The sequence below is a fragment of the Corvus moneduloides genome, chromosome 1 (assembly GCF_009650955.1).
Source record: "Corvus moneduloides isolate bCorMon1 chromosome 1, bCorMon1.pri, whole genome shotgun sequence".
Taxonomy (NCBI): domain Eukaryota; kingdom Metazoa; phylum Chordata; class Aves; order Passeriformes; family Corvidae; genus Corvus; species Corvus moneduloides.
In genome coordinates, this window is record NC_045476.1 from 86,504,847 (window position 1) to 86,519,941 (window position 15,095).

Genomic DNA, 15,095 nt, shown 5'->3' on the forward strand with positions numbered 1-15,095 from the left:
AAACTCCAGTAACATTCACTTTTAGGAAGTATTTAGTAAGCATTTGCTTTACAATTTTCTGCTTTAAAGTATAATGCAAATTAACAAGATGCTTTTTGTAACATTTCTATGCACTTCATCCCCTTTTAGCTACTCAAACATTTTCTTCTTCTTTGTCCAAATAATACAGTATTAAGTATGAGATCATTCAGGCTTTGTTAAGTATCTTATGGAAATAGATTCTTGCTTGTCTGACCCAGAGAAATAAGTATTTCCACACGGAAAATATTACTTTTTACTAAAAATGAAGTAATAGACATGCATATAGAAAATCCAGCATGTATATATACAAAAGTAACACGTATTCTTTTTGAAAATTTTACAGGAAATCAATTTTAGGAAGTTTTCTGATGCTATTTCAAGTCCTCAGCTACTGGAGTGCTCTAAGACTGTATTTACAATAAAATTTTATCAAGAGCTTAATATCTTCCACTAGACAGGCAAACTGTAAACAACACTTCTGATGCATCCCCCATAGTAGGTGTCACTGCTGAGCTCCAGCATATCATGTCAAAATTACCTAATAACATTGTCTTCTGTTTGACTGAAGCACCACTGTATCAACCCCACATTAGGAGATTTTTTTTGATTAATCTTGGAGTTGTTTTCTCCTACCAGTCATTAAGACTGGGTGGACAGTGCATGTTACTAATGGGGAAGATTCCAGCCTTCTGCTTCCTGCACAGGGTTTTTCTTCACCTCATATCCCCTTTTAGAGGTTGACAGGTACACCAGCTCCTTGTTAAGCTCCCTGTACTCCTCTGTATCTCTATTTGTTTTGACTTTTTTCACAGAAAAAATGTGTTTTGAAGTTGTATCATCAGTTCCACTTAAGGCTAAACTAAGGGTATCAGTGATTCAGAAGAGGAAGGCATATACAAACTCAATTGTACTTAAAGAAAAAGACCCAAGCCAGGTTGGCCAGCTTGCTGGCTCACCTGGTTTCTTAGGAAAACCCCCACCTCCTCTACATGAGACTGCGGTGAAGATCTGTGAGCTCCCCAAGCCTAAAGTCAGACAGCAGGACTTTCAATTCATCTCCATCCTCTTACAGGCTGCACGAAAGTTTAAATCCTAGAATCCCATGAAACTAAGCTACTTTGAAAGGAGAGCTTTCATTCTTCTGTAAATTTATATTTGAAAGCATGTTTTTGAAATAATAATAACAATAATAATAATAATAATGGCAGAGCAGTTCTGTTGTACTTTAAAGCTCACACTCTCTAGGACTGTGGAAGTTTGTCTTTTTCTTCTGAAAGCTGGAGTATAAAGGAAAAACAAAATAAAAACTTGCAACAGAGAAAAAATGGTCCATTCCTGGAACAGAATGTTTTATAGTGGAGCTCCCTCTGCCCAGCCTTCAAGTGCAAAAGCAGGGATTTTTCATTTATTTCCATGACAAGTGCACAGTCCTTCATGCGACTGCTTTTACCTGCGCAACCTCTTCGAAGTCTTCATGGCGTTTCTGCAAAGCTCTGGCCCGATGCAGGGATTTTCCCACCCCAGTATGTTTGCTAAGGAAAGCTTCTCCATGGTTTTCAATCCAATCCAACACCTGTGGTACAGAAGAGAGACACACAGAAACCATAAGCGGCCACATTGAATGTTACAACAAAAAGACAACGATTATTCAAGGAACTGAGAAGCTGTAAAGGCAGTGCTTAAAAAGAACTGTACTGTTGGATTGAAACACAGTGTTGCCATTGAAGGACATTAATTACATCTCATTTAACTTTTCTCAAGGCAGTAATTAGCTCAAACTGGCAAAATAGTATGATTTCAGATTATATCTGTATTTTGAAGCCTACCAAGGACAACTTCATTTCTCCACATTCATCAATTTGACAGTAATCTGATCCAAGTGGCGAGACCCCTTGTGAGGGTCTCTCTAATCTGTTTACAACTTCAGCTGACATTTTTAAGCAAGGTAACACTAATGAAGCTTGCACATTGCTGGTGATTAACACAGTGAAGTTCTACTTTAGATGACAATTCACTTCACCTTCTACATATTATTAAGTCAAGAAGAAAGATTCAGTAGTAACTAACTAATTAATACAAGAAAAATTAGTTGAAATCATTATGAGATAAATGTCTGTGTTCAGAGCATATGGAGGAATATGCCCCAGTTCTTAAGAAGCATCTATCCCCTCAAAACATCAGACATAATTGTTTATTGTAAATTTTATAGCTGAAAAAGTGACGAACAAAAGACATTTTAAGGACCTTAATGCTTCTACCACAATGACTGGGCTGACAGCTTTATCAACAGTAAAAACTTTACATGCAATTAGTTCCTGCCAGTTAACGAAAGATTCCTGCACACATACTAAATTTCTGATGAGTGAATGAACAAAATCATGCAAACTCTCTTCAAATGAATACATCCTAGCCATACCTTAATCCATTAGTTAAGTATGCATATGGTATTCAGTTTTTTGGAAGATATTCAAAAGGTTCAAGAATGACATTCAGAATTTAAAACAACAGCACATAAGCAATTTTCTTAAGTCAGTGATCCATATCTATACAGCACTTATGTAGTGGTGTGGAATACCTTACCTAGCATTCACCTTCAGAGTTCCTTTTTCTTTAAAACATGAATATTTTAGTTTGTTTTGAATATAACTTTCAAAAGCCTGTACTTTGCCTCTTCTTATCTACTAGTGCCCTTTACTCTGATTCCTGAAGTTGAGTGAGGTTTTCTCCCCAGTTTTCTTGCAGTGAAAGTATAACTGAGTATAACTAGACTTTTTGTTTTATTCCAAACAGATTTAAGAACCATCCTTGCAACATCACTCATTACTACATTCAGTACACATGTAATCCCACACACTATTCCCATAAAAAGCATCCATGCTTTCTTTAGCAGAACAATGAAAACATGGTTTTCTCATTTATCTTGACCATGCAAATATTTTTCTGTTTGCAAGCTCTCTCCTACTGGACATCTTCAAAACAACAAACAATTCCCTAATACCACAAAAATACAGCCACTTCAAATCACCAACACTTCACCAAATCTCCATCCTTAACTTATGTAATATTTGTTTTCCTAGTAAGTATTGCCAGAAGAATATTATTGTGTTTCAGGTCAATGCAAGTTTTCATTTTCTTCTTTCAAGGTAAAGTATTGATCAGAGAAAGGAGAGCGAGGAGCTAAACATGGCCTCAGTTATTACCAATACTTTTGACTAATTTCAGGAGACCACTTTCCCCATTATAAAAAGAGCTAAAAAGAGATAGGTTTGGATGACATAATTAGAGACCAGACTCTGGAGACTACTAAATTATAAGCTAACAAATGAAATCAACAGCAAAATCACTCCCAGAAAGCATGGGATGAAAAGCAGAAAGCAGTCCAGGGAGAATGATTTTTGCTCCAAATAATGCTGAATAACTTCTCAAGGGAAGAAATTGTCATAGAAATCCAGTACACAGATCATGACATAAACCACTCAAGTAGAGAAACATTACTGCCTGTAAGTGAAATCAGCATGAATACAAGTCTCATTAGTGCTTAGCCTTCATACCTTGATTCTTAACAAAACTGAGGAAGCACTCTTGGGAATTTTACAGCACATAGAGGCAGAGTCAAGGTATGCTCTTCCCATCAGAGACTGCTTTGCATACCACTTCAATCAAAGGACAATGCCATTAGTTGGCACTGATACTAGCCTTTTAACAACTTACGCATTTTCTTCCTCTTCCTGGGAGAAGTAAGAGTTACAGAAATCATCACACTGACCCACTAAGGACTCTTCTACCGACACTGAAAGTAAATGGAATTCAGTCTGTACTTAAGTAATACCTAGGAGTTTAAGAGGCTCAACACTTTCCAGTGAAAGGGTGAATAGTATCATCCTCCACCACGGCAAGTTGCTTTAATGATGCAATTAAAGTTCTACTGCAGTCTCAGCAAAACCAACCTTATGCCCAACACAGGATCTAGAAAAATGCTTACTTTTCTAGCTCCCAAAAGAATATACAACAGAAGAAACTATGGAAAGACAGCTTCATTTTAAAAAAATCATTGCTCATGACTGTAAAATATGTGGTATACGCTGCTTGTAGAAGTAAATCTGATCTTTTGCAGACTCAATGTGCTCATTTTCACCAGTCTTTCCCACATTATTATCCATTCCTCACCCCCCTCACCCTTTACCTACTTTGCATACACTCACTTTTCTGATCTCCACCACTTACTTGCTGCTGACATACCATTGAGAAGGGGAAGATGGAGAACTCTGCATTTCTGATCTTCGGATAGTTAAAATGTGGAAATAGTCTCTCGCAAAAAAGAACCATTTTACACTGGAACCGCCTTCAAAAGCCACATGGGAATCACACAGTGAAATCATGGTGATGCTAGCAAGTAGCAAGCATTCATGGCCCGCCCTTCATTATTCGAGGCTGAAACTAGTGACTGTAACCTGTCTTGAGGCAGGCAGATCAAGGAAGAAGCAGCACATTTATCCAAAACAGACAGAGAAGACACCCGCTATGACCAAATAAATGTATTTTTTGGGGGGAAAAAAAACCAAGCCAAACCAAATCAAAACAACCCCCCCAAGCAACAACAAAAAAAACAACTTTCCCCCCTCTGCCCAAAAAAAACCCCTCAAAACACCTTCTACCAGCATGTTTTATTAATTTCTGGCTTGCAAGCTATCAGGAAAGTTTTTCAGGCACCAAAACTCTGATCATACGAGTGTCAGCAGTATCACTGTACTGGAAACATTATCTTTACGCTCAATTTTGACCTTTCATGGCCTAGAAGAACAAAAGTCCACGTTGCTGTTTGAAGTCTGCTTTATTGATTCATATCAGAATCAGTCAGCTCCTTTCCTTAAGTGAAAGACTGACTGTATTATCTACTTGGTAAGCTTATTAACTCTTAAATATAAAATCATACTTTTACTGGCATAGTTTATATTAAAAGGGCTACATACACAATTGAGTGCTGGTGGCCAGACATTTTTTAAAAATTAAAATAAAAACCCTCTTTTTAGATGTTAATATACAAACTAACCAGGAACTAGATCTCCTAGCATGTTTCTGCTACCTAAAATCAAACTCAGAATTCCATTCAGTTTAAGACTGTCATAGGTTTTCACATTTCAAATTTCAGATTTTCTGTAATTCACTTATCTACTATTTTTGGGATTTCATGTGCTACTTTCCTTACGACTTGCTTCAAAAGATCAGCAGATGATTCTCGATGTACACAGATCTCACCACAATGCTTTTGTTGATTTGGAAAGCTCCACTAGAAACAGTTTCCCAGTATACAAGAACATGCAAGACGGAAGAAAAAACCCAACGAGCTTTCTAAGGTGCAAGTAACACAAAGTGAAGTACCAGCTCAACACGGCCAATTCCCTCCTCCAACTCAGCTCTGTCACTCACTTAACACTTCTATGAACTGAGTTATTTCATTAAGCCAGCAGAGGGAGGAGGAGGAAATCACAGACTCATGCTAAAGGACAGTTACAGATTCACTCACAATGCAATTGGTTGCTTGCCACTATGTGCAAATTAACTATAAACAGTGGAAAAGAGCCACACTTAGCTTATCTTGAAATAAAAAAATCCCCACCACATTTAACTTTACTGACAGTAATTAAAAGGTGTTTTCATGTTAAGTTTCTAAATCAATCTTAACTGAATTTTTTAAAGTTTGAACAAAGAGAGAACGTGTAAACAAAAACTAAAGTATTTTAGAAAGTTGCTTTGGAGTTCTACATAAACTATTCCAGAACTGTCTTAGATATAAATTTAACTAATACCTCAAACCACAGTAATTTCATGCACTGAGTGGTGTTCGTGATTATTCAGTTGAAAAACTAACATTTCTCAGATAAATTAAGATGATCTGATAAAGTTGGTTTGCTTCTGTTTTGCAAGAAAAAAGAACCTTGTTATCCAAGATCACTTTTTTCCCCAGATAAATTTTCAAAGCTGAGCGAGCTACAATCTCTAAGACATCTGCTGTGGCTATTGGATTAATCTATCTGGTATGGATGTTGATTGTCCTTGTCCTACAGACTGACCTGCATTGAAACCCAAGTATGAAAAGTTGTATTATGAAAGGCAACAGTGACCAAAATTCACACTATGATTCATAAGGCAGCGCCAAAAATACCCAGTATCTGTAAAGTTAAGCTAAAGCAACTTAACAGGGAGCTATTCTTCCACATGCAGCATTTCAGAAATTAACAGTCATTACAGGGATAAACCAAAGGACAACTCAATCTGTGGCAGTGGTAACTATTGGATACTATGGGACGGGCTTAGGCAGATGGCAAGCAAGGGCTGCACCTCTGTACAGATCTAGCTTGGAATTTCATGTGGCTGATAAAGATGTGCATTAGCACAAAAGGCTGCAACTTCAAACTGTCAAGAGGATCTCTTGCTACCTTAATTCAATGACTGTCTTGCAAAGCATATAAAGAAACCACAGGCATAAATAAGCAGGATGAAAGAAACTTCTCCAACCAGTAGGCAAGGCATGTACTGAATAATAAGTCAATATGGATCAACGTTCTTGAGGCAACTGGTTCATACTGAAAACTTCCAGTGTACTCACAATCCACATGGCATGATTGGGACAGCACATTCCTGATACTAGAAGATATAAAAATATGTAAATCTGTCCACTTTGTTGTTTTCAAATCTGTGACTACTTCATCTTAAATGCAGCAGTTCCAAAGGCTGATGACTAATACAGGGAAGGAAAATCCAGCATCTTGCTGAAGAACCTGGTGGTGACTGCACAATGACTTGAGTCTAATGAAGGGTTATTTGCCAACTTCAAAGAACAATGCAGTCTGAGAGCTAACTCCTCTACAGCGGGAACCAGGATTTAGGATGGACCAGAAAATGAGAATTTCCTACAAGCATTTTATGACTCCCAAGATATTAAAGGCAAAGAGTAAGAGCAGTACAGTTAGACTCTCTGCAGCATTTAATGAACACCTTCCCCCAGGAAATAAACTGCCTAAAGCCTGGCCTACAGGCCCGAAACTTGAATTATGCACCTGGCAAATTACCTCAGGAGATCCCTTGGCCTAGATTGCCTCAGTAAGTCCTACCTGAACTGAATTCAAACTAGAGGAGAAAGTTCCACCATCCAATCCGTACTTGTTGGCACCAAACTCCTGAGAGGACCTACATTCTTCCCTGAGAATCAAACTACTGTGTTAATTTCAAATTCTGAAGATTCCTGATGAAGCCCTTTCAGTTTAAGAGGTGATTCATTTGCGGGATGTGCCTCATCACAGAATCACAGCATATTCTGAGTAGGCCCTTCACTCACTGACTACTCATGCAAGTACCAGCACTGGACCATCCTGACTAGACAATGCTTACGTTGTAAGCTTCATGGAGAGCCTCAAGGGTTTATACAATGGCATAATGAATGGAGTCTTCGGTTCTCTGAGCCCTTGCTGGCCATTCATAACATTCCCTCTGCTTTCTTTTACTTTTTCGTCAGCTAATATTTTTCATGCCTTTCTGCATCTTTTGTCACATCTCAGTGTTGAGAATCTGGATAACAGCCTGCCATTCAATGTATGCCTCTTTTTAGATATAAAATTAAGTAATAAAGTTTTGAAGATTTTACGTAATTTACTGCTTAAGCATTTAAGCTATTTTCTTTAATTACATGATGAGATAGTCACCAGATATAGAAGAAAGTTGAGTTATGAAGATTGCTCAGTCTCCCCACCATCTGCCTAAATTACCTTTTTCAACTACGGTAAATGATGAAAATCAGTTATTTCACTCCCAACTGCCCACATCCAGTATCTTCTTGGAACAGAAAAGTTCAAAAAAATTTAGCTTGAAAGTGCACCTAATTTTGAAGAAAAATTATTAGTTTAACCAGAATGTATGGCTATCTATCTAAAAACCCCACTGAGAAGCTGTGATTTGTGAACACTTTTACACTGAAATGAAAGAACATTATCAGCAAATACTGGCCATCTTAACTCTTTTATAGAGATGAGCTATTAAAGGATAAATTAGTAATGTCTCTGTTAATTGCAGTCCAAAACTAACATTTTATGTTTATTAAAAATCCATCAACTGAGGAATTTTATGTTGTTTTACTTTAAAAAGGCAAAGCTATGTCAGAGATACTAATGCCTGTACATAACTACTAACTTTTAAGGATGTTGACACTATAATAAAAAAATAGCAGCTATTAACCATTCAGTCAAGAACAGTGTTATTATCAGAAAGTAATCTCATCTGTAATTTTTATAACTCCTTAGTATACTACTCTGAGGTTTTAAAGAAACACTATTAAGTCAATTAAGTATTGAGGATTTGAAACCGAAAAATTTACAGAATAACACTATTAATTTTTTGCATGTTACAACAACAAGCTTTTTGACACTTTGAGTCCGGAATTTTACCTAGAATGTGAAGGTCAGCTACCAGCACAAACTCAGAATAGCTGTCTATTCTAAAAATCTTCATCATATATGACTTAAAGTAAATAAATTAATTTAAAATCAGAAAAAAATGAAGTAGAGCTAACTTACAAATATAATTATTATCCATTAGAGCGAATAGCCAAGTTCTGATAATACACAGAACTTGGTATCATTCAGTCAATCCCAGGCAACTATTCACTTGTTGTACAAAAGTACATGGGGTTTAGCAGTCAAAACTCACCTGTCAGTGCAATCAGCTCGAAATCACAGGCTGACAGAACACACAGGCACTTAGACAAAGTGAAACAAAACCTACCTGTTGAACATCCTGTTGAAAAACACACAGCTGAAGCCGCTGGTGCAAGCGGACTTTTCGATGCTGCCAGATATTTTCCAGTTGGCGCTGGTGATGCAATACCTCATGGATGACATCCAGGACATGATGAACTGCTTTTGAGTAGTTGGCAGATGCGGTGAGGGAATCGGAGCTCCCAGGAGTCAAAGGTCTCTGGAGTTTGTCAAGGAGTGACTTCCCATCTTGGCTCACCTGACCACCAGAAAGGACGAAGAATTACTCGTCTTGCCGAAAAGCTTGTTGGGCTACTACTTTGTACCCCACCCCTTCTCCCAGTTTTAGATGTCTTTAAGAACTCAGAGAGCAATGACAAAGACCCGTTTTACTGCAGGAATGATTACCTACATGCAGCTGTAATAGGAAAGAAAAAAAATTATATATTCTCTTTCTATTTAAAATAATTTTAAGAAGCAGCACCCTTCTAAATAACAGCCTGTCTTTCCATTATTTCATTACTTTAAGAGTGATCTTTCTTCAGAGTGTTGGGATTTTTTGTTTGGTTTGAGGTTTTTGTTGTTGTTGTGGATTTTTTTTTTAAAAACTAGTCAAATCTAACCTAGAATAAATATTCTTCAACTCTTTCCCTAGTTAACGGAACACCTAAAATTAAGCATTTGTCCAGAATTAGCCTTCCAAAACAACTTCTCTCTTCCTTTGCTGTAAAGGTGAAGAGGGAGGTTACTTTCTGTAGGTTAATATTAATTTGACAAATACATTTAAACCAACAGATATAAAACTTAGTACGTGATTCAATCTAACACAATTTACGACTTCTAAATTATTACTGTTACTGGTAAGCCAAGGCAAACTGCTGTTAGGGAAAACCTGATTCTGATTAAATCACTTAAACCCTTTCCATGCAGCACAGAAAGATACTGTTTTCTAATATGTGTTTAACTACTGATACTAACAGGAAACATTTGTCACTTCTAACTGTTGTCTTCCCTGATTTAAACCACAGCAGAAATACTCAGATTTACCTTGCATGCTAATTAAAAAGCAATAATCCTCTCTTGTCTGGTCACTAATAACATTTAGTGTTAAAAGCATTTTTCATTGGCGTTTACTCTGTCACTTTTAGCATGAAGCTCAGAGAACTGTTACAATTCACTATCATTCAACTACCTGTAAAGAACTTTTCTAACAGCTCATCTAGCAGGCAGGGAAAAAATCATCTGAAACCACAAGACTGGAGTATAAACAGTAGCCTGAATCCATCAAATCAGCACCATGTCAGAAACAGCAAATTTGTCAAGGCCTTCCCGCAGGCTATTTTCAACAACTTTTTACTAAGTCTAGGCACATTTTAAATTTGTTATTCAGTAGTCAAACAGATATAAATGAAAACTCTTTTCTAATAATTAGATTACAAGGGAGTTAATTTCTTAGTTCCAGTTCAAGCTCCTTCATTTTAGTAATGAGCATCAACAGAGAACAAAGCTCACTTCTGAAAGTAGCTCCTGTAAAGTCAAGTCAGCAGAAAAAATGCATAGTCCATAGCACAGTTACAATGATATCTTTTTCTTTTCTGTATCCAAAAGAATTATCTTGTAAATTCTTCAAATATTTCAAGATAATGGACTTCAATTATCCATTCAGAGTCCATAAAATCTAAGCGAAAAAAATAATTGTGACAGCCCCTTGATGCAATTAGTTTATTAGCTTTATAAACAAATGACTGTGCACAAATTTTCCTTTGGAGTTAATACACAAAAGTTTTCTCCCTTCCTAGTGCATGCCTACCTACCTTAAGATTTTAGTGAGATGTATAACTTTATTTATATATATAACTTCATTTAAGGCACATCTATTGGATTATCAGGCACACCAGTTACCTCGGCTTGTAAGCTAGTAAGTTGCTTTACTAGTAATGCACAGTAATTACCCTCAGCAAAATCAGACTGTCTCGTCTTAAAAGCATTTACTTTCTTGAAATTACTGTCTTCTACTTTGCAACCAAGTCGTGTTGTCAAGACATTGCAATTGAAAATGAATGACAGTGTTGTGATTCCCATAGTGTTCCTCTCTCTCTTCCCCCACTGTTCATTCATCACAAAATGAAAGGAGCTCCGTACTGTAGTAGAAATGAAGTCATACATCTAATAATGATAAGCAATAGTCCTGTAATATCCTGACACAGAAAGACGCCTCCATCAATCTTCAAAAAGGAATGCACGTTTGAAAAACGCTGAATAAAACTACCTGCCCAGAGGAGGAAGACAACTTGTACATACACATACAGTTATTACTACTGCACCAATTCTGGTTGCTAAAGACACAGCTGGTTTTTTTACCAGATGGGGAAAAGTAATGACCAGAAATCAGAAGAAAGGCATTTAGTGCTCTTTTTTTCCTTCGAGCAGTACCAGTGAAGATTTTGTTAGAATATCTAGCTATCCTGAAGTCAAAAGCTACAGCTTTGAAATCCTAAATAAATTTTCAAGGTATTTGCCAAAACAATCCTATAATCTACTCATCCAATTTATTTTCTTTATGCATCACCAGCAAGCAAACAGTATTTAACATGCTAATCCACAGTACTTATTTGCACTTAACAGCAGGCTCGTCCAGTCACATCCCTACCAAAAAAAAAAAAAAAAGCCACAAAACCAACTCAAACCAAGTAGAAAAAAAACCATTATTTCAACCTCAGTGCTTTATCACCATTCTAGAGAGATCTACCCTTCCTGCTCCTTGCTGCAATCTCATGAAGAATGCACCCGAGCGCCTCTCTTCACATAAATCTGTTACAAACGTGCTACATCTCTGTCCCTTGTTTTAAAAAGGGACCATCCCAATGATGAAAGTTGATAATGAAGAAAAGAAACCTTACCACAAAGCATTCTTTCAAGAATGAGTTAAGACAGTTATGTGTAGTAAAATCACAAATATTATCAGGTGTGATAGTATGTCATTAGACCAACTGACATAGCAGGATGGCATAGAGCAAGAGAACAGGGATACCAATGTGTAGTTAACACAGAACAAGAATTCGTGAACTCTGGACATCTGACTAATGGTCACAAAATTTATGCAGGCCCTAAGGTCGCAGGTATTGAAAAAACACGGTTTTGATATGCTAACAACATGATGGATCATTAGCAACAATCTTACCCTCCTTTACTGCTAAATGAAATGTGACCAGACTTCCTATAATGAAGCTGGCTCATCAGAAAGTAGTTTTAGCTTTAATGCAATGTATAAATCACAACCATTAATTCAAACCCACATGACCTCCTTTTAAAGACAGGTGCAAGCTGTGGCCTAAGCTATCCCTGTGTCCACTGATCTTTTTTACCATGATTTAACCAAACACGTAATTTTATGAGTACAAAACCAACTGCATTTAATCCAGAACAACATCAGTCCAATTGAATAATAACAGTTTTACCCCACAATGAGAACAATCCTAGCAGAAGAAAGAAAGACAAGTAAAGCAGGAAATGCAGAAAATACCTGTTAGCTAATAATAGCGAAATGAATACTCATTTATTTCAGGTAAGTAAAGCACAAGAGAAAACTCAAAATTTGAAAGAAAACAAAAAAAGATAGTTGAGTCATCACTTTCTAGGCCACCTTCAGAATAAGCATTTTATCTTAAGTTGTAAATACAACTATTAGAAATAGTGACAAATATTATGATTCCAGTGTGTGCTGAGTCCAAGATTAGAGCAGCAGCATAGGGTATGTGTGGATACAAATATTGCTGCTAGCAAGATTTTCTCTTGCTTTTTTCCAGTGCCGTGAGATACTTTTCTCTCTCACGGAAGATATTAGCAGAGTTCAATAAACTACGAACACCTGCAACCTTGCAGAGCCTTGTTCATGGTATCGTAGGAAAATATTTTGACAATGGATGTTTTAGGATTTTAGCCAATTACCCCCAAGGGGTGGCTGATCCTTTGACCAATCAGACTATGAAGAAAAAAGTCTATAAAAGAGTTGTAAAATAATTAAATAAATCAATCTTGCTGCACAATTCCTGCCTGTTGGATCTCTCTTCTCCTCCCTACCACTGTGGGATACCGTAACAGGTATGCTAATCTTACAAACGCTGACTACATAGGCATGCTAACTCATTTAAGTGTCTTTGAGGTTGATGAAACTAAGTGCATTACCTTCTGGCTTCTCAAATGACATCCTTTGGTGGTTAAGCCTTTTTTGTGAGGCCATTTCAGAGGTGGATTTTCAAAACACACTTAGAGCAATCCATGCCAACAGAATACCTTCCCAAAGAATGCCCAGCTGTCTTGGGGTGATTTTATGAAAATACTGTATTTCCCTATTGTCTGCTTTATGCCCACAAATGGGTCCCATAGCTTTAAGCTGGGTCCAGCAGAGGGGGGAGAGAAGCCAGGCGAATTCTTCAGCACAGTTTGTGTTCAAGGACTCATACACACTCCCCCATGTTCTCACCACTGCAGAGCTGAGGGAGCACCTCCCTGCTTTTAGCCAGCCTGTTAGCTGAGGCAAGAAATCCTCTGAAACTAATTCTTCCTCTGGAACTGTTCAGCCCAGCTGTGATCTGAGAACTAGATCACTGGACCCCTGGACCAGCAGGGAGGCTGCAGGGATGCCGCATCCCAGTCTTGGACCTTGGGAGGGGCCGAGCCAGCTACAGAGGGAACTCTAAATGCACCAGCTTTCTCTGCATCGAGGAGGTTTATTATCTAACAGAGTCATTTGTTTCCTGTGCCCTGCCGGCACTCTGCTTGTTAAATATATAGTTTTTTTCACTTTCATCCAAGAAATTCCTCTTCTATCAGTGGGGAAGGGAGTGCTGAAACCTGTCTTCTGGGGAGGTGATGTTCATTACAGGATGTTTCCTCCTAAACTTGTCTCAAACCCAGACACCAGCTAACTTCCCTTCAAGTAAATGTTTAAACACTAGTATCACACTGCTATTCAAAGGCAGCAGTATGCAAATGCAAATTAAAACGTACTTAGTGCTCCAAGGGTTGTTTGTACCACACATGGTTAAATCTCGCCTTTTAATTTCTTTCCAAAGATTAAGGGGAAGACTTTAACACTCCACTTTTGAACAACAGTAGCAAAATACAGTATATGAAATTTTAAAAGAAGCTTGGCACTTGACTTTCCAGCTAATTTCCAATGCAACAAGTGATACCGATTCATGATCCAAACTTAACACGACACAATTTTATCTAAGGAAAGACACTGACCTCAGAGTAAGCCAAGGTAATATGCTCATATATCCCTTGATGATGATGGATAGCATCTTCTAAATCTTGCAGTTCTGAGGGAAGCTCCACCTCACCACAGGCTTTACACCATGAGTCCACATTGCTCATGTACTGCAACAGAGAAGAAACACTCAGCTTGATTTTGGGTTCTACCATTAAGCACACACAATGGTAATACACAAAAGGATGTTAATCTGTGTGACAGACACTGAAAAGACTTCTTTTAAGTGAAAAGTCTTTACAGTATTTCTCTCCGAAATAACCAAAAGTTTATACCAGAATAGAAAGAAATATTCAAGTCTGACTATACTTGTGCTTTTAGGTATCTGAAACTCTTTGAGTAGTTTGGAGACAGGCAGATCTAGCTGTACGTTGGCAGTCTTCAGAACCAATTCAACTGTTGGCAATATTGATGCTTCAAGTTTACTCTTGCTCCTTTTCTTGACTTTGCAGCTAAGAAAATGTTTCCTTCACCCTGCACCTACCATTTCAGAAACATGAAAGCCAGTTAAGGTCTTGTTTACACGAGGCAGTAAAACATGCTACAGCTTTCAAGTCCAGACCCTTGGTTTTTATCCATCAGCTCCCTGTGCAGACACTCATGGTATCATGAGGTTTATCACCTCATCTATTTTTAATCTTCAGAGAAAACCATGTTTCTTTGTACATGCACACAAAGAATTACTGGTGAACCATTCACTGAAACACTCCATAGTTACCTTTTGCTGGAAATAGGTTATCAAGGAAGCAAAGCAGTGCCAGGGCACTGTGAATTCACACCTCAGTCCCCAAAGAACTAACGTCTACATGCAGAGAAACACTAAATCCATTTGGCAAGCTACTACAGCAGCAAGCATGTAAGGGATTTACAACTTGAGCAGAGGTCTCCTAGGACTAGCACTGAACTTTGAGCACACAGCTATGTCAGCATAGCTGCTTGAGTCAAGCCTTTCAGGGGAAATTGAGGACACTGCAACAGAAATCTCTTCTGCAGACAACTTAAGTTATGCCTGAAGTTTAAGCTGTCTTGACAGACAAGAAACTGCCATCACAGCT

The 15,095-nt window shown here is 37.7% G+C and overlaps 1 protein-coding gene across 4 annotated transcripts in view; it reads right to left on the reverse strand.

The window, feature by feature from the left end:
- Positions 1-15,095, reverse strand: part of TRIO (trio Rho guanine nucleotide exchange factor) — a 251,433-nt gene that overhangs the window by 139,367 nt on the left and 96,971 nt on the right. For all 4 annotated transcript variants that reach the window (XM_032117844.1, XM_032117852.1, XM_032117845.1 and 1 more), the window contains exons 8-10: positions 14,019-14,150; positions 8,797-9,027; positions 1,472-1,594 (exon numbers count right to left, since the gene is read on the reverse strand). In XM_032117844.1, coding sequence (XP_031973735.1) covers positions 1,472-1,594; positions 8,797-9,027; positions 14,019-14,150 — 486 coding nt within the window. The remainder of the gene's footprint in view (positions 1-1,471; positions 1,595-8,796; positions 9,028-14,018; positions 14,151-15,095) is intronic.